General features: G+C 41.6%; 1 protein-coding gene across 1 annotated transcript; it reads left to right on the top strand.

Moving 5' to 3' along the window:
• Nucleotides 1-2234: 2234 nt before the first annotated feature.
• Nucleotides 2235-23684, top strand: LOC131929725 (catalase). Its single transcript, XM_059286069.1, has 13 exons — nucleotides 2235-2347; nucleotides 7038-7333; nucleotides 11420-11591; nucleotides 12384-12494; nucleotides 13910-14040; nucleotides 14970-15020; nucleotides 16656-16835; nucleotides 18585-18782; nucleotides 19099-19251; nucleotides 19745-19883; nucleotides 20601-20752; nucleotides 21566-21715; nucleotides 23397-23684. The coding sequence occupies exons 1-13, from the start codon at nucleotides 2314-2316 to the stop codon at nucleotides 23424-23426; spliced, it is 1797 nt and encodes a 598-aa protein (XP_059142052.1). The 5' UTR covers nucleotides 2235-2313; the 3' UTR covers nucleotides 23427-23684.
• The last annotated feature ends 1080 nt before the right edge of the window (nucleotides 23685-24764 follow it).

Genomic DNA, 24764 nt, shown 5'->3' with positions numbered 1-24764 from the left:
GTCCAAATTTTTATTAATTCATAAAAAATTAATTAGGCATCCAATTAAGTCAAATTTAGTTTCAGATTGCATTGTCTTCATGTCTTGACCCACGTGCCAACTGTGAATCGTATCGGTCAAGTAGAACTGTCCGAATTTTCACTCTTGCGTTTCCATCTAGACAGACAGACTGTCGACAGAGGAAGTGAGTTAAATAAAAGCTTGTAAAAACGTTTTAATAACAAGCTCTTATGTAATGATGCACTAAAAAGTAGAAAATAAATTATACACTACTATTTAAATTACTATAAAGAAAATCGTGGGTCACTTTAGTACTTTAGTACCTAATGGATACCTTTACTAATATTTGAGAAGAGACCCACGCTTTTCTTTATAGTAATTTAAATAGTAGTGTATAATTTATTTTCTACTTTTTAGTGCATCATTACATAAAAGCTTGTTATTAAAACGTTTTTTATGAATTTTTTTTCAGTACTTTACATGTTTTATTTGCAATAGTGTTACAAGACTAAAAACCATTGCGCGTCTATTGAACGTGATAGCGCAGCTATTAAACCTGATTGAACGTGATGACGTATGTGGTGTGGTTGGATAGACATGCCTACTAATTCGGTCCAAATTTTAATTAATTCATAAAAAATTAATTAGGCTTCCAATTAAGTCAAATTTAGATTCAGATTGCATTGTCTTCATGTCTTAACCCACGTGCCAACTGTGAATCGTATCGGTCAAGTAGAACTGTCCGAATTTTCACTCCTGCGTTTCCATCTAGACTGACGACAGACTATCGACAGAGGAAGTGAGTTAAATAAAAGCTTGTAAAAATTCATAAAAAACGTTTTAATAACAAGCTTTTATGTAATGATGCACTAAAAAGTAGAAAATAAATTATAGACTACTATTTAAATAACTATAAAGAAAAGCGTTGGTCACTTTAGTATCTATTGGATACCTTTACTAATGTTAAGGAAGACACCCACGCTTTTCTTTATAGTTATTTAAATAGTAGTCTATAATTTATTTTCTACTTTTTAGTGCATCATTACATAAAAGCTTGTTATTAAAACGTTTTTTATGAATTTTTTTTTCAGTACTTTACATGTTTTATTTACAATAGAGTTACATGACTAAAAACCATTGCGCGCCTACTGAACATCACGTTCAGTAGGCGCGCAATGGTTTTTGAACGCAGCCATTACGTGATGGCGCAGCTATTGAAGGTGATGACGCGTGTGGTGTGGTTGGCTAGACATGCCTACTAATTCGGTCCAAATTTTTATTAATTCATAAAAAATTAATTAGGCATCCAATTAAGTCAAATTTAGTTTCAGATTGCATTGTCTTCATGTCTTGACCCACGTGCCAACTTTGAATCGTATCGGTCAAGTAGAACTGTCCGAATTTTCACTCCTGCGTTTCCGTCTAGACAGACTGACGACAGACAGAGGAAGTGAGTTAAATAAAAGCTTGTAAAAAGAAGTAAAAACAAGAAGAGTAAACGTTTGTCATTTGAATCCTTACTCTTTAAAACACTGAAAAAGATATACTACACCTGCCCTATCTTGTAAGATTCCTGTATTAAAAAAATAATGTTTGTATGATCAAGATTTATCAAATAGACTGTTTAACAAATAGTTTGAATACATTTTTCTATGTTCGTATGACGAAGACCGAATGTTGCATCAGTTTTTTTTTTTGGGCAAGTAGAGTTTACCTGTTTCTGCGACCTCGTTATTTGAAGGGATAGTGTGGTCAAACCACTTTACTTTCCCTAACGTGAGTTAGGTACCCATCAGAGCTGAGTGGACTCAGAGACGTTTACTGACTTGAACCCGGTTTTGAACTCAAGACTTTCGGGTTCGCATTCTAGCGCTGTAACACGCCGTCCCTGATGGTTTATCTTAATTGCCTAAATCTCAGTAAAGCATACATTATCTTAGTACATTTATAGAGATTTAGAAATATTTTAAAATATAAGCATTTAGCAATGTAAGCCGGGTACTGGACGGTGGGGTACGAGTTTACCCTGCGTTCAGTGGGATGGAAGATAAGCCTGGGACATAAGCGACCGATACACGGTAATCAAACCGATATCCAAGCCAGTTAGTCGCAGTTTGTTGAGGCCTGTCTGGCTAATGGGAGACACCTTATGAGCCGGCGATGTACGTTTTGCGCACCATAGTACTTGACAAAAGCCTCAGCTACACCGAACAATCACCACGACGAAACGCGGCGCCATCTTGTGTGACGTCGGTGTTTACTTTGCACTGACCGTTTCGTACTGGTACTGCTTAAACACATGAAAGTAGAGAAATGAGTTTCTTTCGGTTCATTAGCAGGTTAAGAGGTGAGAGCTTAAATCTAATTAAGAAATGCAGCAGCGCTTAAATGTTGTGCTTGTTAATTAACTCCAAATCGCACCGGGAAACGGTATGTCCCCATTCACCCTTGAAGAAATGTCATTGTCATTTTCTTAACTATCTAGTTGCCGTAGTATACTAAGGTAACTAAGGCAACGAGAATATTTTAAGAGGTTAATTTTAATTTGGATCTAGACCTTATATGCCAGTCAATGCCATTTTATAATTCACATTGCTAACCGGCAATGAATATTTTCGTCACTTTATTAAAAAGCTGTGTACTTGAAAATGCAGGTTACGTCAAAGTTTAGAAGCCCTACCCATACCACAGCACTATCTCAAAATCCCTGATCTTAATCCTAATCCTGTCCCTGACCTATCCCCGAGTTAATCCCTGATTTTGATCCTGACCCTAACATAAATAAAGTTCCCCTTCGAACTTACAGTCAATGTGGCAAGTAGAGTTCACCTGTTTCTGTGACCTCGGCATATGAAGTGATAGTGTCATCAGCACTATGCCCGGCCGCCTTTACTTTCCCTAACGTCAGTTAGGTACCCATCAGAGCTGTGTGGACTCAGGGACGTTCTACGAACTTGAACTCCGGATTTGAACTCGCATGCTCTAACACTCGACCACGAGGTTCCATGACATAAATACAAATACCTCTTTAACCTGGCGGTCCATAGGGCAGAGGAAGTAGAGTTCCATTGAAACGGGGATGGATGTGATCACAACCATCTTAACTTTCTTAGACGAGTCAGGTACTCAATAGAGCTGAGTGAACTCCAGCACGTCTGACATTGACGTTATTGAACCTATCAACTGTAAGGACAAGAAGTGTCTGCACTAGAGTGTTATTACCCTACCGGCATTTGTACATTATAGAATCTATGATCAAAATAAAAAAGCATATACACTTGTAATTTCTACCTAAGGGCATAATACCGAATGGTATTTTGTATAAATTGGGGAAAGGGGATATATTTAAGAGCAAAACCAGTAGTATTGTAGGGTATCTCAGCTGGTAGTTAGATAGTAACGTATACAAAAGGGCATATTAGATGATATCTAATGGCTTGACATAGGGTATCAAAGGCATGATGTAGTATATAAAAGCATATCAGATTCAAACTTGATAAAGGTGTGCAGATGGTATTAAAGTAGTTAAATGGCACATCAAGTCAGTGGCGTAGCGACCCCTCCGGGCGCCCGGGGACAAACTTTAAATTTGGCGCACCTCCCCCCCCCAATATTTTTTATATAATAGCAGCTAAAATGGGCTTATTTAGGCACCACTAGGGTGGGCGTCCGGGGACATATGTACCTCCCTGTCGCTACGTCTCTGCATCACGTGGCATGACACTTAAATCTAAATGCCCTGTCATGGACATGGCGGTGTTTTAAAAGGGATATCAGATGGCACCTTGAATTAAAAGGGCGTGGCAAATAGTGCATTGCATTGTAGAGGTTTCCATATCGTACCTTGAAATGTAGAGCATGGCATATGCTACCTTAAATTATAGGGCAAATCTGATGGTGACACTGAATTATAGAGGTTTCCATATCGTACCTTGAAGTATAGGGCATATATAGCATATGCTACCTTGAACTATAGGGCAAATCTGATGGTAACACTGAATTATAGAGGTTGCCAGATAAGAAAATAACCTCTTGAACCAGACGGTCCATGCAGGAGGTAAAGTTGAGTTCACTTGTTTCAGTAGGCTAGACATATGAGGTGATAGTGTGGGTAGGTTAGGTTGGGTTAGGTTAGGTTAGGTTAGGTTGGGTTGGGTTGGGTTGGGTTAGGTTAGGTTAGGTTGGGTTGGGTTAGGTTAGGTTAGGTTAGGTTGGGTTGGGTTAGGTTAGGTTAGGTTAGGTTGGGTTGGGTTAGGTTAGGTTAGGTTAGGCTAGGTTAGGTTGGGTTGGGTTAGGTTAGGTTAGGTTAGGTTAGGTTAGGTTAGGTTAGGTTAGGCTAGGCTAGGCTAGGCTAGGTTAGGCTATATTAGGTTAGGTTATATTAGGTTAGGTTAGGTAATGTTAGGTTAGGTTAGGTTAGGTTAGGTTAGGTTAGGTTAGGTTAGGTTAGATTATGGCTCCAGGTTTAGAGTTGGGGTTTGGGGTTAGTTAGTGTCAGGGTTCTTGAGCGTGGGTGAGGGGATAAATACCTTGGGGGGTTAATTGACAGGGGGTAATGTCACGAGGGAAATCTACTGGGCGTGGGGGCGGGGGTAACAAAGTCTCGCTGTTACATACACACATGATTGCCTCGAGATTATTTAATGGTTGGACTTTGTTTAGTCGAAAAACTGGCTATGGTTAAAAACATGGTCAGGATTAGCTTCAAGACTAGAAATAGGGTCAGGGTCGGGTTTAGGGTCAGAGCTAGGGCTAAAAATATGATCGGGGTAACGTTTAAGGTCAGAGCTAGAAATAGGGTCAGGATTTGGTTTAAGGTCAGAGCTAGAGCTTAAATAGGTTCAGCATTAGGTTTAGGGTCAAGGCTGAAGGTTTTGTCCAGAACGAGCATGTGTAAAAATAAACCTACTCTAAAATTAGCAACGAGTACATCCCATTGATACATCAGCAAATACCACCTTTGATTTGTTACACGATTATTTTTTATGCACGTTTTCACCATAAAAAAAGTGGACCTGGAAACGGTTGGGACAAGTTAAAAGCCTTCAATCAGCATGGTTAAAATTGATTTATTCACTCAATTGATTGAATTTACCGCTTGAGAATGCGCGGTCTCGGCTAGGCTGGTCAGTAAATACACGACAGCGGCGCAGGGGGATCGGGAAGGTTAACAGACACGTTCATAACAAGAAAAGGTACTTTTCCGTTAGCTCGAACCCCGGGGGTGGAGTGGGGGGGGGGGGGGGGGGGAGGTTAGAGCGTGTGATGTTTTGCTTGTCATTAGTTGAATTGAAATGTGGGTGTAGGTGGTATTGCGGCTGACGGTGGTAAAAGTTTAATGTTAGGGCTAGCGTAATGGTTAGTTTATTGGCAGTGTTTCTTTGACGCGGCAGATGGAGTAGAGTTCACCTGTTTCTGTGACCTAGGCATATGAAAGGATGGTGTGGTCAGCACTATGCCCAGCCAATTTTACTTTCCCTAAAGTGAGTTAGGTACTCATTAGAGCTGGGTGGACTCAGGGACATGGAGTCCGGGTTTCAAACTCGAGACTTTCTGGTCAGTAGTCATCCGCTCTACCACCAGACCATGCCGTCCCCAGATGCAGATTTAAAAGCTTTCATTGTAGCACAGTGTGAGCTACCATTGTATGACAAACGTATTACAGTTGTGTAATCATTGTGTAACAAGTGTGTAATCATTGTGTAACTAATGTGTAATCATTGTGTAACAATCATGTAATCATTGTGTAACAAACGTGGATTAATTGTGTAACAAATGTGTAATCATTGTGTAACAAATGTGTAATCATCGTGTAACAGTCATGTAATCATTGTGTAACTAATGTGTAATCATTGTGTAACTAATGTGTAATCATTGTGTAACAATCATGTAATCATTGTGTAACAAATGTGTAATCATTGTGTAACAAACGTGTAATCATTTTGTAACAATCATGTAATCATTTTTGTAACTAATGTGTAATCATTGTGTAGCTAATGTGTAATCATTGTGTAACAAACGTGTAATCATAGTATACAAAATGTGTAGTCATTTTGTAACAAACATGTAATCATTGTGTAACAAACGTCTTACATAAGAGTTACACAACTGACTAAAGTACGTCGTGTGGTAACATTCCCGACCTGCTAACCTAAATGACAGACATTCGTTAGACAGACATTGAAGTACAGACAGTCAACGACGGTATTACGTAACATTGCCCTCTCCCTCCCCTCCACCTCTTTTGTGGTTTGTTAGCCGCTCCGGTATGACGTCACACACCACAGGAGACGGGTTATGGTGGGGGTTCAGACTTTTGATAATGTGTGTCGTAGATGTGGGGGGTCTGGGGTGGGGGGGGGATAGCTTAGGTGGGGACTTTTGTGTAGCATAAATAAGTTCTCGGTTATACGCCTGCGATTCACGCTAGAATCGTTGTTCATTTGTGGGGTTACGAGCTTTTTAAGTGGCGTTTTACATGTTGAAGAAAGGGGGGAGGGGGAAGGTTTTCGCGACGACACGTGACTACAAATGTAAAAGTGGGGGGGGGGGGGGGGCGTCGCAACTCATTCCGGCGCCTAGGGCGAACTATCGATTTTGCGCCCCGCCCCTTACTTCCATTTTTATTTTTACTTTGTGACAAAGCCCCCCCCCCCCCCCTTCATTTCCCCAAGTTGGAAAGGTCACTGTCCCTGTCCCGTACCAGTTTTATTTTATTTGGTGCCACACAATTAATGTAGAAACCAGTTAACTCAGTGTGTAGAGCATTATCGCCGTTTATTTTCTTAACTTTGAATCTGTATAATTTCATATATCCGCTTAAAATGAGCTTTAAACATTTTTTTCTACCCCTTTTGGCGCCCACTCAGGGGGTGATCACCCCAGCCCACCCCCTAGCTACGCCACTAAAGTGGGGAGTGTGTGTGTGTGTTTGAAATTGGCTTAAAGAGCGAGACCGTATTTACTGACGACCCCGTAAATAATAAAAAATAACAATCATATAAGCCTTACTGTTTTTTTCTTTCTAAACACCTTAGGCAGCGAGAGATGGGTATGCGCTGCGGCCGGGGTGAGCATCGGATCCAAGTTAGACGAGCGGCCCATGCCGACCTTGCTGGAAAGAAAACTCCGGGATAAGGTCGAGGAGACCTCGTCCAAGGACAAGAAGAATAAGGTCAAGGATAGAGGCATCAAAGTCCCCCAGGTCTGCCCAACGTACAAGCCGTGTGAGCGGGAATGTACAGGAGGACCTAAGCTGCCAGAGGACACATGTATTAATGACGTCAAGGACAAGGCATCGGAGCAGCTCAATGAATATAAGAAGGCTCACCAAGCAAGTAGCATGCTTTTAGTTTTTTTTTAAAGTCTGTTCAAAATCCGAGGTTTTTATTTTGGGGATAGACTTAAACCAGGGGTCGGCAACCTGCGGCTCGCGAGCCGCATGCGGCTCTTTTGGTGTCACGATGCGGCTCTCCAGCTCCTTGCACAAATATTAATAGTTATATTATTTAATTTTCAAAAATCATAACAAAAATTATACTGTAAGGATACACAAGTTTAAACAGGATAAAAACACTCAGCCCTGTGATAACAATTCCATTCTTGCCACTGCCCAAGTGCCGACTTTTTCGAATATCGTTAATTGGGGAATGTTAATTTAGAATGCTCTTCCCTATCCGTCAGTAATCATTAATTTGACGTGAGTGACGTAGTTATTATTAGCTTCCTACTATTGAGCCGGGTACTTGTCGGTGGGGTACAAGTTTACCCTGGGCTCTGTGGGGTGGAAGATAAGCGTGGTGAGAACCGAATGACAGAATTGACCGATACACGGTAATCAAACCGATATCCAAATCAGTTTGTCGGAGTTTGTCGTGTTGGTGCCCGCCTGGCTACTGGGGAAACACCCCCTGAGCCGGTGTTATCCGTAAAAAAAATTAAAAAAAAAATTAACAGCTTCTAAAGTGGATTGCGATAGTCCTATATTTTTATTTTTTGATTACTAATTTCATTATTCTGTCAAAACAAAAGTATGTTTTGTGTTTTATTAAGAATAAATATTATTTCATATTTAAAGCTATTTATTTTAAATAACAAATCAAATTTATTTACCTAATCCTAACCAAATAATAAAATATTGAAATAAAAATGTCAGTGACCCTTTTAAAACTGGGAAATTGTCAAAATTGTAACTTTTGGTTCTTCCGTCTCAAAAGGTTGCCGATTCCTGCCTTAAACCAATGTGTTTTTGAAAGAATAATCCCTTCTTTGTGATATCCTGACCGCCGGGTTTATTTTTTTTTAAATCTAGGGACTTCTTTGAAAGCTTAAATCGCTCAAGATTCAATCTCTTCTAACTAGGGTGTCTTTCAGGGAACACCACCCCTTGCCAGAAGAACCCCCACCACAAGAAAATAGAATTTATAAAGAAAATATATACTGTTTCCAGTGCCTGAACGTAGGAAAATTTCGTCCGCTTCACCCCCCCCCCTAAAATTTCCAAAGTTCTCCATCTTCAGAAAAAAATTTGTGAAAGAAACACTGCTTCTAACGCAATGATACCTCCCCAAGCAGGTTACGCATTCTACAAGTCCGCACAATAATTATAATACGTTTAAGTCTTTTTTCCCCTCCAAATAAGTATCATGTATTATCATGTTATGCACTATATTGCCCTTTGATTCCAACGTAAGCCTAAGTTTTTTTCCTTGGCTCAACCAAGATTGGTTGATTTCGTTGATTGATTTGTTTTCTTCAATAGCCTTTAACCTGAACAATCTGCAAGGTAGCAGTCGATTTCAGAGTTGTCCCTAGATAGGTTATTGTCCCTAGATAGGTTGTTGTAATTAGTTAGGTTGTTGTCCCTGGATAGGTTGTTGTCCCTAGATAGGTTGTTGTCCCTCGATAGGTTGTTGTCCCTGGATAGGTTGTTGTCCCTAGAAAAGTTGTTGTCCCTATAGGTTGTTGTCTCTAGATAGGTTGTTGCCCCTAGATAGGTTGTTGTCCTTAGATAGGTTGTTGTCCTTAGTTAGGTTGTTGTCCCTGGATAGGTTGTTGTCCCTAGATAGGTTGTTGCCCAAAGATATTTAGTTGTCCCTAGATAGGTTGTTGCCCCTAGATAGGTTGTTGCCCCTAGATAGGTTGTTGTCCCCAGATAAGTTGTTGTCCCTAGATAGGTTGTTGTCCCTGGATAGGTTGTTGTCCCTAGATAGGTTGTTGTCCCTAGATAGGTTGTTGTCCCTAGATAGGGTGTTGTCCCTAGATAGGTTGTTGTCCCCAGATAAGTTGTTGTCCCTAGATAGGTTGTTGTCCCTAGATAGGTTGTTGTCCCTAGATAGGTTGTTGTCCCTAGATAGGTTGTTGTCCCTAGATAGGTTGTTGTCCCTAGATAGGTTGTTGTCCCTAGATAGGGTGTTGTCCCTAGATAGGTTGTTGTCCATAGATAGGTTGTTGTCCCTAGATAGGTTGTTGTCCCTAGATAGGTTGTATTACCTAGATAAGTTGTTGTCCCTAGATAGGTTGTTGTCCCTAGATAGGTTGTTGTCCCTAGATAGGTTGTTGTCCCTAGATATGTTGTTGACCCTAGATAGGTTGTCGTCCCTAGATAGGTTGTCGTCCCTAGATAGGTTGTATTACCTAGATAGGTTGTTGTCTCTAGATAGGTTGTATTACCTGGATAGGTTGTCGTCCCTAGATAGGTTGTTGCCCCTAGATAGGTTGTTGCCCCTAGATAGGTTGCTGTCCCTAGATAGGTTGTTGTCCCTAGATAGGTTGTTGTCCCTGGATAGGTTGTTGTCCTTAGATAGGTTGTTGTCCCTAGATAGGTTGTTGTCCATAGATAGGTTGTTGTCCCTAGATAGGTTGTTGTCCCTAGATAGGTTGTTGTCCCTAGATAGGTTGTTGTCCCTCGATAGGCTGTTGTCCTTAGGTAGGTTGTTGTCCTTAGATAGGTTGTTGTCTCTAGATAGGTTGTTGTCCCTAGATAGGTTGTTGTCCCTAGATAGGTTGTTGTCCCTAGATAGGTTGTTGTCCCTCAATAGGCTGTTGTCCTTAGGTAGGTTGTTGTCCCTAGATATGTTGTTGTCTCTAGATAGGTTGTTGTCCCTAGATAGGTTGTTGTCCCTAGATAGGTTGTTGCCTTAAGATAGGTTGTTGTCAATAGATAGGTTGTTGTCCCTAGATAGGTTGTTGTCCCTAGATAGGTTGTTGTCCCTAGATAGGTTGTTGTCCCTCAATAGGCTGTTGTCCTTAGGTAGGTTGTTGTCCCTAGATATGTTGTTGTCTCTAGATAGGTTGTTGTCCCTAGATAGGTTGTTGTCCCTAGATAGGTTGTTGTCTTAAGATAGGTTGTTGTCAATAGATAGGTTGTTGTCCCTAGATAGGTTGTTGTCCCTAGATAGGTTTATGTCCCTAGATAGGTTGTTGTCCCTAGATAGGCTGTTGTCCTTAGGTAGGTTGTTGTCCCTAGATAGGTTGTTGTCCCTAGATAGGTTGTTGTCCATAGATAGGTTGTTGTACCTAGATAGGTTCTTGTCCAAAGATAGGTTGTTGTCCATAGATATTTAGTTTTCCCCAGATAGGTTGTTGTCCCTAGATAGGTTGTTGTCCCTAGAAAGGTTGTTGTTCCTAGATAGGTTGTTGTCCCTAGATAGGTTGTTGTCTCTAGATAGGTTGTTGTCCCTAGATAGGTTGTTGTCCCTAGATAGGTTGTTGTCCCTAGATAGGTTGTTGCCCCTAGATAGGTTGCTGTCCCTAGATAGGTTGTTGTCCCTAGATAGGTTGTTGTCCCTGGATAGGTTGTTGTCCCTAGATAGGTTGTTGCCCCTAGATAGGTTGTTGCCCCTAGATAGGTTGCTGTCCCTAGATAGGTTGCTCTCCCTAGATAGGTTGTTGTCCCTAGATAGGTTGTTGTCCCCAGATAAGTTGTTGTCCCTAGATAGGTTGCTGTCCCTAGATAGGTTGCTCTCCCTAGATAGGTTGTTGTCCCTAGATAGGTTGCTGTCTTTAGATAGGTTGTTGTCCCTTGATAGGTTGCTCTCCCTAGATAGGTTGTTGCCCCTAGATAGGTTGTTGCCCCTAGATAGGTTGCTGTCCCTAGATAGGTTGCTCTCCCTAGATAGGTTGTTGTCCCTAGATAGGTTGTTGTCCCCAGATAAGTTGTTGTCCCTAGATAGGTTGCTGTCCCTAGATAGGTTGCTCTCCCTAGATAGGTTGTTGTCCCTAGATAGGTTGCTGTCTTTAGATAGGTTGTTGTCCCTTGATAGGTTGCTCTCCCTAGATAGGTTGTTGTCCTTGGGTATATTGTTGTCCATAGATTGGTTGTTGTCCCTAGATATGCTGTTGTCCTCAGCTAAAGTGCCTCATCTGCCCAGATTTTGATCTCCAATTCCAGTTTTCTAATTACAACTTTATTTCCCAGGCCGTTACCTACGTGACGGCCGGTACAGGGACCGCCGTGGGTAACAAGAGCTCAGTGCTGACTGCTGGTCTGAAGGGTCCTATCATGCTACAGGACTTTGTCTTCCTGGATGAGATCGCGCACTTCAACAGGGAGAAGATAGCAGAGAGGGCCGTGGGGGCTAAAGGCGCAGGTGATCTTTCCATAATTGTGTGTGGGTTTGTGTGTGGGTGGGTGTGGGTGTGGGGGCTAAAGGCGCAGGTGATCTTTCCATAATTGTGTGTGGGTTTGTGTGTGGGTGGGTGTGGGTGTGGGGGCTAAAGGCGCAGGTGATCTTTCCATAATTGTGTGTGGGTTTGTGTGTGGGTGGGTGTGGGTGTGGGGGCTAAAGGCGCAGGTGATCTTCCATAATTGTGTGTGGGTGGGTGTGGGGGCTAAAGGCGCAGGTGATCTTTCCATAATTGTGTGTGTGGGTGTGGGTGTGGGGGCTAAGGGCGCAGGTGATCTTTCCATAATTGTGTGTGTGGGTGGGTGTGGGGGCTAAAGGCGCAGGTGATCTTTCCATAATTGTGTGTGTGGGTGGGTGTGGGGGCTAAAGGCGCAGATGATCTTTCCATAATTGTGTGTGGGTGGGTGTGTGTGTGTCACACAATTGTGTATGTGTATATATGTGTTTATGAGAAGGTAATCGCCTCAGTATTTTATGTGGTTGTGTGCGTGTAATATAAAAGATAATCCTCACACCCTTCTGTCTGTGTTTGTATGTGTGTGCTTGTGTGTTATAAGAAGAAATAATAGTCCAATTTCTGTATTATTCGTCATTCAACACTTCCGAATAATTTTGTGTGCAAAGGGAGGCAATCAAAATAATATTTTATAAATTTGTTTATCCGTGTTTACGTACCTTGGTGTTATTATTTAATTTGATAGAATTGTTATTTCAATCTATGAGACTACATAGATAACAATTTGGTGTGTTCAACAGGAGCTTTCGGCGTCTTTGATGTGACGGATGAGATTAGCAAATACTGCAAGGCTTCGATCTTTGGCAAGTCTGGAAAAAAAACTCAAGTGGCTGTGCGATTCTCGAACACAGGTACGGAGAGGGTTGTTGGTAGTTGTAGATGTTTGTTGGTGGTTGCTGGTGGTTGTAAGTGGTTGATGGTTGGCTGTAGATGGTTTTTAGTTGTTGTAGATGGTTGTTTATGCTTGTGGATGATTGTTGGTGGTTATGGATGGTTGTTGGTGGTTGTAGATGGTTTTTGGTTGGTTGGTGGTTGAGGATGGTTGTTGGTGGTTGTGGATGGTTGTTGGTGGTTGTGGATGGTTTTTGGTTGGTTGGTGGTTGAGGATGGTTATTAGTTGCTTATGGTTGCAGGTGGTTGTTGGTGGTTGTGGAAGGTTGTGGAAGGTTGGTGGTGGTCGTAGATGGTTGTTTGTGGTTGTGGATGGTTGTTGGTGGTTGTGGATGGTTGTTGGTGGTTGTGCATGGTTGTTGGTGGTTGTGGATGGTTGTTGGTGGTTGTGGATGGTTGTTGGTGGTCGTGGATGGTTGTTTGTGGTTGTGGATGGTTGATGGTGGTTGTGGATGGTTGTTGGTGGTTGTGGATGGTTGTTGGTGGTTGTAGAAGGTTGTGGATGGTTGTTGTTGGTCGTAGATGGTTGTTTGTGGTTGTGGATGGTTGTGAAAGGTTGTGGATGGTTGTGGATGGTTGTTGGTGGTAGTGGATGGTTGTTTGTGGTTGTGGATGGTCGATGGTCGTTGTGGATGGTTGTTGGTGGTTGTGGATGGTTGTTTGTGGTTGTGGATGGTTGATGGTGGTTGTGGATGATTGTTGGTGGTTGTGGATGGTTGTTGGTGGTTGTAGAAGGTTGTGGATGGTTTTTGGAGGTTGTGGATGGTTGTGAAAGATTGTGGATGGTTGTTGGTGGTCGTGGATGGTTGTTGGTGGTTGTGGATGGTTGTTGGTGGTTGTGGATGGTTGTTGGTGGTTGTGGAAGGTTGTGGATGGTTGTTGGTGGTTGTGGATGGTTAATGGTCGTTGTGGATGGTTGTTTGTGGTTGTGGATGGTTGTTGGTGGTTGTGGATGGTTGTGGATGGTTGTTCGTGGTTGTGGATGGTTGTTGGTGGTCGTAGATGGTTGTTTGTGGTCGTAGATGGTTGTGGAAGGTTGTGGATGGTTGTGGATGGTTCTTTGTGGATAGTTGTTGGTGGTTGTGGATGGTTGTTGGTGGTTGTGGAGGGTTGTTGGTGGTTGTGGAAGGTTGTGGATGGTTGTTGGTGGTTGTAGATAGTTGTTGGTGTTTATGGTTGGTTGTTGGTTGGCTGTAAATGGTTGTTGGTGCTTGTGGATGGTTGTTGGTGGTTTTAGTTAGTTGTTGGTGGTTGTGGATGGTTGATGTTGGTTTTGGTTGGTTTAATATGGTTGGTGGTTATGGATGGCTGCTGGTTGGTGAAGGATTCAAGCGCTATTAAAAAAATCATCTTTTACCAACATTTCTTTGACCAGTCACGGAGAATGGGGCAACAGATTCCATACGAGAGCCGAAAGGTATTTCCATCAAGTTTTACGCAGAAGATGGAGTCTGGGACTTTGTCGGCTACAACATACCGGTCTACTCCATTAAGGATCCCATGATGGTACGCGTTTGAAGGGTATATATATATATATATATATATATATATATATATATATATATATATATATATATATACATATATATATATATATATATATATATATATATATATATATATATATATATATATATATATACACAAATATATCTTGTATATGTATATATTGTATATATTATGTCATTATATTATCTATATATATAGGCCTATATAAAATATAATGATACAAGATATATATATATATATATATATATATATATATATATATATATATATATATATATATATATATATATATATATATATATTAAGGTCGACATGTGGTCAAGAGCTTTCGACTGCTACGCTGAAAGTCTTGAGTTCTGTATGACGCCACTGAGCCCACCCAGCTCTATTTGGTACCTGACTAAAGTCAGGGAAACAAGTTCGGCTAGGCATAACACTAACTATATTATCCCCTCGTATGCCACAATGTCATCGAAAATAACTCTGCTTCATATGCCCATGTGCCTGGTCCGGAATGTGAAAAGATGATGATGCTGATATAACTTTAACTACACAGACGTAGAAAGATTCGTTTATAGTTTATGAGATTTATTTTTACTCTTAGGTTTTAGTTTAAGGTTAAGTTTCCATAAAATTCTCAAGTTTGAATCCGAGTTCAAGTCAGTAGAACGTCCCTGAGTCCACCCAGCTTTGATGGAAACCGAACTCATTTTAGGGAAAGTAAAGGCGGCTGGGCAAAATGCTGACCATACCATTCCTTAATTCCGAGGTCAAGAAACATGAACTCTACTTTATCTGCCCAACAGATCGCTATACTTAAAGAAGATTATTTACTGTTTTACTTTTTTTCTATACAATTTATCATAGGAACCTGGTTTAAGTTTTGGGTTAAGTAGCGTTACATTTTTTTAAATTTAAAATTTCAGTTCCCAAGTTTGATGCACAGTCTGAGACGTAATCCCGTGACCCATCTGTATGTAAGTATCTGTGTGTGTCAGTATATGTGTCAGTATGTGTGTCAGTATGTGTGTCAGTATGTGTGTCAGTATGTGTGTCAGTATGTGTGTCAGTTTGTGTGTCAGTGTGTGTGTCAGTATGTGTGTCAGTATGTGTGTCAGTATGTGTGTCAGTGTGTGTGTCAGTATGTGTGTCAGTATGTGTGTCAGTATGTGTGTCAGTATGTGTGTCAGTATGTGTGTCAGTATGTGTGTCAGTATGTGTGTCAGTATGTGTGTCAGTATGTGTGTCGTGAACACGTTCTTGTGACACTTCGTGATGACACACTACACGACACATACACCCACTCAAACACACACGCTGGTGGTATTCTGTCCACACACTTCCGCGCACACACATTCACACACAGAATCACTCATACTCTTGATTTTTTACTCTGGCAAATACTCAATCGTATACCACCAAATATTCATTCACCCATTCTCGATACACAATCATACGTTATCAAGTACTAAATCATTGACTCAATACACAACCATACATTCTGAAGTACTCAATCTTAGACTCTCAATACACAATCATACGTTCTCAAGTACTCAATCATACCCTTGAGTTGATACACTAGCAAATACATTACCGTATACTACCAAATATTCCGTCATACATTTTCAAGTACTTAATCATCTAATACACAACCACCATGAAATACTCAAACATATACCCTCAAATATTTACCCATAAACCCATAAACCAGATGCGTAGCGAGGGGGGGGGGGGGGGCGAGGGAGGGGACATATCTCCCCGGGCGCCGACCTTAGGGGGCGCCAAAATGGGTTGGAAAAATAAATTGAAAGCTTGAGGGGGGTGCAAATCGAAAGTTTGTCCCCGGGCGCCGGGAAGGGTCGCTACGCCTCTGCCATATACTCTTTTTAAGAATCGTACGACCACTGGATTTTTTTTCCCGGACTTGCCAAAGATCGAAGCCTTAACCAAGTACTCAGTGATACGCCCATGGACATATTCACACACATTTCGATACAATCACACACAATCACACAACGAAAGCACTCGAACTCTCAGCCCCAACTCGCCTTCAATAGATATGCATGTCACCTGTACTCATCATCCATCCATTGCCATCTGTCCCCACACGCTTATACCATCACCACTCCTCCCCTAATCCCTACTCATCCATATACACTGGATTCAAATTCTCCCTGCCCTGTCAACTCCCGATCCACCCTCGTCCCCTTAATTCTCACCTCCTCAAACCCATGTATCATCTACTCCCCCCGTTTATACCGTTCTTGCGGCTGCCCACCCCCTACTTACCTCCTCTCCGACCCCCTCACCCCAATACCATCTACCCCCCCCCCCCCCCCTTATACCGTACTTGCGACTACCCACCCCCGTCTAACCTCCTGACTCCTCTCTAACCCCTCACACCTATACCATCTACCTCCCCCCCAACACCGTACTTGCTACTACCCACCCCCTTCTAACCTCCTGACTCCTCTCCGACCCCCTCACCCCAATACCATCTACCCCCCCCCCCAAACACCGTACTTGCGATTACCCACCCACGTCTAATCTCCTGACTCCTCTCCGACCCCTCACCCCTATACCATCTACTCACCACCCTCCCTCCCCTCCAGGATGCCGATATGTTCTGGGATTTCGTAGCGAGCCGCCCAGAGACCATCCATCAGATCCTGTTCCTGTTCTCCAGCCGTGGTATCCCCTATGGCTATCGGTACGCGCACTACTACGGGGTGAACACTTACAAAATGGTCAACAAGAATGGCGAGGTCTTTTACTGCAAGTTCCATCTCAAGGTGAGCCTGAGCTTAAGTCATGTAATAAGTTCCATCTCAAGGTGAGCCTGAGCTTAAGTCATGTCATAAGTTCCATCTCAAGGTAAGCCTGAGCTTAAGTCATGTCATAAGTTCCATCTCAAGGTGAGCCTGAGCTTAAGTCATGTAATAAGTTCCATCTCAAGGTGAGCCTGAGCTTAAGTCATGTAATAAGTTCCATCTCAAGGTGAGCCTGAGCTTAAGTCATGTCACAAGGTCCATCTCAAGGTGAGCCTGAGCTTAAGTCATGTCACAAGGTCCATCTCAAGGTGAGCCTGAGCTTAAGTCATGTCATAAGTTCCATCTCAAGGTGAGCCTGAGCTTAAGTCATGTAATAAGTTCCATCTCAAGGTGAGCCTGAGCTTAAGTCATGTCACAAGGTCCATCTCAAGGTGAGCCTGAGCTTAAGTCATGTCACAAGGTCCATCTCAAGGTGAGCCTGAGCTTAAGTCATGTAATAAGTTCCATCTCAAGGTGAGCCTGAGCTTAAGTCATGTAATAAGTTCCATCTCAAGGTGAGCCTGAGCTTAAGTCATGTAATAAGTTCCATCTCAAGGTGAGCCTGAGCTTAAGTCATGTAATAAGTTCCATCTCAAGGTGAGCCTGAGCTTAAGTCATGTCACAAGGTCCATCTCAAGGTGAGCCTGAGCTTAAGTCATGTCACAAGGTCCATCTCAAGGTGAGCCTGAGCTTAAGTCATGTCACAAGGTCCATCTCAAGGTGAGCCTGAGCTTAAGTCATGTCACAAGTTCCATCTCAAGGTGAGCCTGAGCTTAAGTCATGTCACAAGGTCCATCTCAAGGTGAGCCTGAGCTTAAGTCATGTCACAAGTTCCATCTCAAGGTGAGCCTGAGCTTAAGTCATGTAATAAGTTCCATCTCAAGGTGAGCCTGAGCTTAAGTCATGTCACAAGTTCCATCTCAAGGTGAGCCTGAGCTTAAGTCATGTCACAAGTTCCATCTCAAGGTGAGCCTGAGCTTAAGTCATGTCACAAGTTCCATCTCAAGGTGAGCCTGAGCTTAAGTCATGTCACAAGGTCCATCTCAAGGTGAGCCTGAGCTTAAGTCATGTCACAAGTTCCATCTCAAGGTGAGCCTGAGCTTAAGTCATGTCACAAGGTCCATCTCAAGGTGAGCCTGAGCTTAAGTCATGTCACAAGTTCCATCTCAAGGTGAGCCTGAGCTTAAGTCATGTCACAAGTTCCATCTCAAGGTGAGCCTGAGCTTAAGTCATGTCACAAGTTCCATCTCAAGGTGAGCCTGAGCTTAAGTCATGTCACATGGTCCATCTCAAGGTGAGCCTGGCTTAGCTTAAGTCATGTCTCCATATTTCTAAATCAGAAGCACTTTAAGAAGCACCTAGCTAGGTACATCTACCATAGCCACAAGCAACTTCCCAATCTCCACTCATCTAAGTCAGAAGCACCTTAAGTAAGAAATAGAAGCACCTAGCCAAGTAAATCTACCTTTGTCACACCTTTACCACAAGCACCGTCCCAATCTCCACCAATCTAAGTCAGAAGCACCTAGCCAGGTAACTCATCCTTTACCACAAGCACCGTCCCGAACTCCACACATCTAAGTCAGAAGCACCTTAAGTCAGAAGGAGAAGCATCTAGCCAGGTAACTCAACCTTTACCACAAGCACCGTCCCAATCTCCACACATCTAAATCAGAAGCACCTAGCCAGGTAACTCAACCTCTACCACAAGCACCGTCCCAATCTCCACAGAGCAACCAGGGCATCAACAACTTTACCAACGCCATGGCTGAAGTGTGTTCGGGAACGGTTCCCAACTACGCCATCCAAGACCTGTACAACGCCATCGCTGAAAAGGTGTTCCCTACATGGACCATGTACATCCAGGTCATGACGCTAGAGGAGGCGGAGGCTATCTCTTCGGAGTTTGATCCCTTGGACGCCACTAAGGTCATTCTTGATAGCGTAGCTTTTGTGTCTATATATAGAAATATTTTTTATAAATTGTTTGATATATATATATATATATATATATATATATATATATATATATATATATATATATATATATATATATATATATATATATACTTGGAATTGTCTTAATTGAGAAATCGTTTTATGTTATTTTTTGCTTTCTTATATTGTGTCCTGAGCTTATTTTGTTGTGATATATTTTGTCCGGAGATATTTATTTTGTCCGCTGATATTTTGTACTTTACATAAGCTAAATAAGTGTTAACAGTAGTCCATTTGTTTATGTTAGGTATGGCCACACAGGTCCTTCCCTCTAATCCAAGTTGGGAGGTTGACTCTCAACCGCAACCCAAAAAACTATTTCACGGACGTCGAACAGATCGCCTTCTCTCCCGCTCACATGATTCCAGGGATCGAACCCAGCCCAGACAAAATATTACAGGTACTTTTTTGTTTGTTTGATAAACATTTCTAAGGCGTAATTTGTTTTTCATATTCTAGTTTATTATATGTCAGGCGTATTCTCTTTACCTTTATGGCATTCCACATATCAATTAGCCCTAGCTCTTCATTGTTATGATACATGTCATTGGTCTACTAAAAAACAAAACACGCCTTTACCCAGGTTTTATCTGTATATACTGTTCTCAGAGCAATGCGCAAATTGAAAACTGCGCAACAGAAAGCTACGCAATCAGAAAAATGCTCAAATACAGATTAATTTTACAAATACAAATAATTCTGCAATATTTCATGGAAAAGTGTTTTATTATGCTAAAATGTGCATGTGGTCATTCTTTGTTAATGACTTAATTTAAATAAACAAAAATGCCTTCCCGCATTTTTCCGTTGCGTATTTTTCCGTTGCGCATCTTTCCAGTCACCATAAACACAGTGTCACATGCAATAGTTGTGTTCTCCTTGCCTCAACACAGGGCCGTCTGTTTGCCTACTCGGACGCTCAGCGCCATCGGCTCGGTGCCAACTACCTGCAGATTCCTGTCAACACCTCACCCGTCGCCAAGGTCAAAAACTATCAGAGAGATGGACAAATGTGCGTCGACACCAATCAAGGTAACGGCTCATTAACGGCTCATTAAAGGCTAATTAACAGCTCATCATCATCTGTTGTCATGGAACGTGGCCTAAGCGGTAGAGCGCTAGGCTGCTTATCTTCTTCTTCTTCGTTCTCAATTTTTAGTGTTGGAAGGGCTCCCCCTCCAACACAATTAAGGTTGTCAACTGGTTATTCGCCATTGAGGCCATTGACTCCAATTTCAGCCTGCTTTTCTTTTTTTTTCGTCCAACCAATAACTAACTACAAGGCAGCAGTTGTTTAGATTTTGGAGTTGTCTCTCCCAGCTAACGAGCCTCATCTGCCCGAGGGTTCGAACTCGAGACATTTCGGTTTAGCAACCATGAGCTTTACCAACTCTACCACGCCGACCCCCGCTGCTTATCTGAAAGTCTCGGGTTTGAATCCGGGTCCAAGTCAGTAGGACGTCCCTGAGTCCACCCAGCTCTGATGGGTACCTAGCTCACGTTTGGAAAGTAAAAGTGGATGCGCATAGTGCTGACCACAGCTTCCTTCATATACCGAGGTCAAGAAACATAAACTCTACTTCATCTACCCCATGTGTCTTGGTCACGAACAGGATTAAGAAGAAAAATCCTTATCCTAATTATACCCATTACCATCTTGAACTGTACCAATAAACCCCTAGTATAACATCAGATAGGAAGTGTTAGTTAACAGATATGGACATCCAAATCTTTTTGTTTTACCAACAGAGGGCGCCCCCAACTATTTCCCTAACTGCTTCAACGGCCCCATCGAGAAGCCTGGGCTGACTGATGGAGTGACCATGCTCAATGACCCCGAGGTACAGAGGACACCCCCTGAACCTGAAAACTTCGACCAGCCCAGAACGTTCTACACTGAGGTATGAACATTGTTTGATTTTTTTACTTGGAAGTATGGGAGGCTAATTGGTCATTGTTTGATTTTTTTACTTGGAAGTATGGGAGGCTAATTGGTCATTGTTTGATTTTTTTACTTGGAAGTATGGGAGGCTAATTGGTCATTGTTTGATTTTTTTTACTTGGAAGTATGGGAGGCTAATTGATCATTGTTTGATTTTTTAACTGGGAAGTATGAGAGGCTAATTGGTCATTGTTTGTTTTTTTTACTTGGAAGTATGGGAGGTTGTTGGATCATTGTTTGATTTTTTTTCTTGGAAGTATGGGAGGCTAATTGATCATTGTTTGATTTTTAACTTGCAAGTATGGGAGGTTGTTGGATCATTGTTTATTTTTTTTTACTTGAAAGTATGGGAGGCTGTTGGATCATTGTTTAATTTTATTTACTTGAAAGTATGGGAGGTTGGATCATTGTTTGATTTTTTTACTTGGAAGTATGGGAGGTTGTTGGATCATTGTTTAATTTTTTTACTTGGAAGTATGGGAGGTTGTTGGATCATTGTTTGATTTTTTTACTTGGAAGTATGGGAGGTTGTTGGATCATTGTTTAATTTTTTTTTTTGCGTGAAAGTAAGGGAGGCTGTTGGATCATTGTTTGATTTTTTTACTTGGAAGTATGGGAGGCTAATTGGTCATTGTTTGATTTTTTTACTTGGAAGTATGGGAGGCTGTTGGATAATTTTTTGTAATGTTTGATTCTTCACCTAGAGGTATGGGAGGCTGTTTTAACATAAAACTTAGTTCAGCATCTAATTCAACATTGAAAATCTGGACAGGTTCTGGACAACGAGGAGAAAGCTATCCTGACTAGGAACATTGCGGAGCATCTGACCGATGCTCACTACTGCATACAACAGAGAGTGCTGGAATTGCTGAACCAGGTGGACAGCGATTTGGGCAAGAAAGTCGAGGAGCAACTTGTTAAGGTAGGTTGTGGTTGTTGGTTTTTGGTTTTTGGTTGTTGTAGATGTTAGCTGTAGTTGGTTGTTGTAGATGTCAGCCCTAGTTGTCAGTTGTAGTTGGTACTTGTAGTTGCTAGTTGTATATGTTAGCTGTAGTTTGGTAATTGTAGTTGGTAGTTGTAGTTGGTTGTTGTAGTTGGTAGTTGTAGTTGGTTGTTGTAGTTTGGTAGTTGTAGTTTGGTAGTTGTAGTTGGTAGTTGTAGATGTTAGCTGTAGTTGGTTGTTGTAGTTGGTAGTTGTAGTTGGTTGTTGTAGTTGGTTGTTTTAGATGTTAGCTGAATTTGGTTGTTGTAGTTGTCAGTCCTAGTTGGTAGTTGTAGTTGGTTGTTGTAGATGTTAGCTGTAGTTGGTTGTTGTATTTGGTAGTTGTAGTTGGTAGTTGTAGTTGGTAGTTGTAGATGTTAGCTGTAGTTGATTGTTGTAGATGTCAGCCCTAGATGGCAGTTGTAGGTGGTAGTTGTAGTTGGTTGCTGTAGTTGGTTGTTGTAGTTGGTTGTTGTAGTTGGTTGTTGTAGTTGGTAGTTGTAGTTGGTAGTTGTAGTTGATAGTTATAGTTGGTTGTTTTAGATGTTAGCTGAAGTTGGTTGTTGTAGTTGTCAGTCCTACTTGGTAGTCGTAGATGTCAGCCCTAGATTGCAGTTGTAGGTGGTTGTTGTAGGTGGTTGTTGTAGTTGGTAGTTGTAGTTGGTTGTTGTAGTTGGTAGTTGTAGTTAGAAGCTCTGTTTGGAAGCTCTGGTTAGTATGTTCTGTAGAAAGCTATTACTTATAATTCTAGCTTGTAGCTCTGGTTAGTATGTTCTGTAGAAAGCTATCGCTTATAACTCTAGCTTGTAGCTCTGGCTGGTAGCTGGTTGTTAGTAGAACGGTTTGATGACTTTTATGGTAGCCATTGTCTTCTTATTTTGCGGTTAACTTTTGGGTTGATGAATTGTATTGCTTGACTTTGTTCACCTGATGGTGGGGTGGGTTGATGAATTGTATTGCTTGACTTTGTTCACCTGATGGTGTGATGGGTGGGGTGAGTGGAGTGATTGGGGGTGTCTGGGAGGGGTAGGTAAAAACTGATTGGGTGCTAACAAGTCATAGCAACTTGCTGTTACTTGTAGCGTTACTAGAGGTGGAAGTGTTTACTTGTAGCATTACTAGAGGTGGAAGTGTTTGTTTTTACTTCTCAAAAGGCGTTAATGAAGGCATGTTTTATAAGCAGAAGATGGGATCGGGGATGTGGGGTGGGGGGGGGGGGGGGAGGAGGGTTAAGACCCCATGTCCATAATACGTTCAACATTTTTAGTTTCAAAATTTAGAATGTTAACCCCCCAAAATGAGGAACGTTTGCCCCATCCACCCCCGTCACCATAATACAATCCTGCCAGCGTCACCGTTGAACACAGTGTTGGATTGTTCTCTTTGAATATTGGGGCAGGTGAAGGGGAGTTCATCTGTATAGTGACCTCGGCATAGGAAGGGATAGTGTAGCCAGCATTATGACCAGCCGACTTTACTTTCCTTAACGTCTTTCAAGTATCCGTCAGAGGTGGATGGACTCAGGGACCCGAACTCGAGACATTCGGGTTAGAAGACGAACGCTCTACCATTCAACCACGCCGTCCCATTATATAAATATGTATATTCATTTTTTTTCCAGGTGGCAAAGAACAGTCCAAAGTTCGAATGATAGGTCTTACGTTCTGACTGAGTTCGCTTACGTCACGGTTAGGTCATGAACTCAACCCTGATTGGTTAACGAGTTCGCGTCATGATTTGTTGAGCATCCCACGAAGGTTGCAATGTTTGAGTTAGTTTACAGTTGGAAGCGAATAGTTCACAAGGCTCCATTCACAATGTTTGAACAATTTTTGACTGATTATAATCAGTCGTATTTCGTCTTTTTTTCTTCTTCAATTTTCAAGTCAATAAACTTTATTAAAATAAATACGGATTTTTTTTTATTATCTTGAATTTTGAAATTTTAAAAATATTTATTTTGAATAAGGATTTATTAGTTAAAAAGCTAGATAAATTTAACGAATACGAATAGAGATTTATATTCTTAAATATTACACAGTAGAACGATTGTTTAAAAAAATTTTTTTTCTTCAACTTTAACGATTTAAAAGCAAGAGATTATTTAGTTACATAATTTTTAAAACTTCGATTTTCTTTCATTGAATAGTTGTGTTGTCGATTTGAAAAAAATGTTTAAACTGCACACAAATCTTCCACATTATATGACACAAGGGGTGGGGGGGGGGAGGGTAAAGCAGATTTATTATTTGAGGTAGGGGCTAACATGGAACAGTGTTATAACCTTATAACACTGGCTGATTTCTTTCATTTTAAAAATACATTTTTGGAATCAATTCATTTTAAAGACAATGGTTTTACATCTTAATTAAGGAAAAACATTAAAACGTCAAATTTTTAGATAAAAGAGTAATCGTGTTCATACAAAAACTCTCAAACAGATTATATGTTAAAATAAAAAAAAGGAAAAAGTAAGGCAGTTATACATAGCATATCGTTAAACAAGTGCCCGCTCCATCGATCACTTTAAAAATGACAATCAGTTTAACCACATTTTGGATTACATTCTACGAAGGACGCATTAATTTAGGCCGTGGATGTAAGTTGAACTAGGTGATTTCCCTTTGTTTAGTTCGGACTTTACAATTGTTTCGTCAGTGTAGTTGCGTGAACATAGAGTTGAGGGTTGGTCGCTTGGTGGTTCATTTGGGTGACCGTGGTGACCCTTGTGGTAGTTCAGTTGGGTGACCCCTGTGGTAGTTCAGTTGGGTGACCCTGTGGTAGTTCAGTTGGGTGACCCCTGTGATAGTTCAGTTGGGTAAACGTAGTGACCCCTGTGGTAGTTCAGTTGGGTGACCCCTGTGGTAGTTCAGTTGGGTGACCCCTGTGGTAGTTCAGTTGGGTGACCCCTGTGGTAGTTCAGTTGGGTAACCCCTGTGGTAGTTCAGTTGGGTGACGCCTGTGGTAGTTAAGGTGGTTGAACGTAGTG

This window comes from Physella acuta, unplaced genomic scaffold (assembly GCF_028476545.2).
Source record: "Physella acuta isolate Inbredline_101_S28 unplaced genomic scaffold, ASM2847654v3 ptg000095l, whole genome shotgun sequence".
NCBI lineage: Eukaryota > Metazoa > Mollusca > Gastropoda > Physidae > Physella > Physella acuta.
This window is presented reverse-complemented; position numbering and strand designations above follow the sequence as displayed.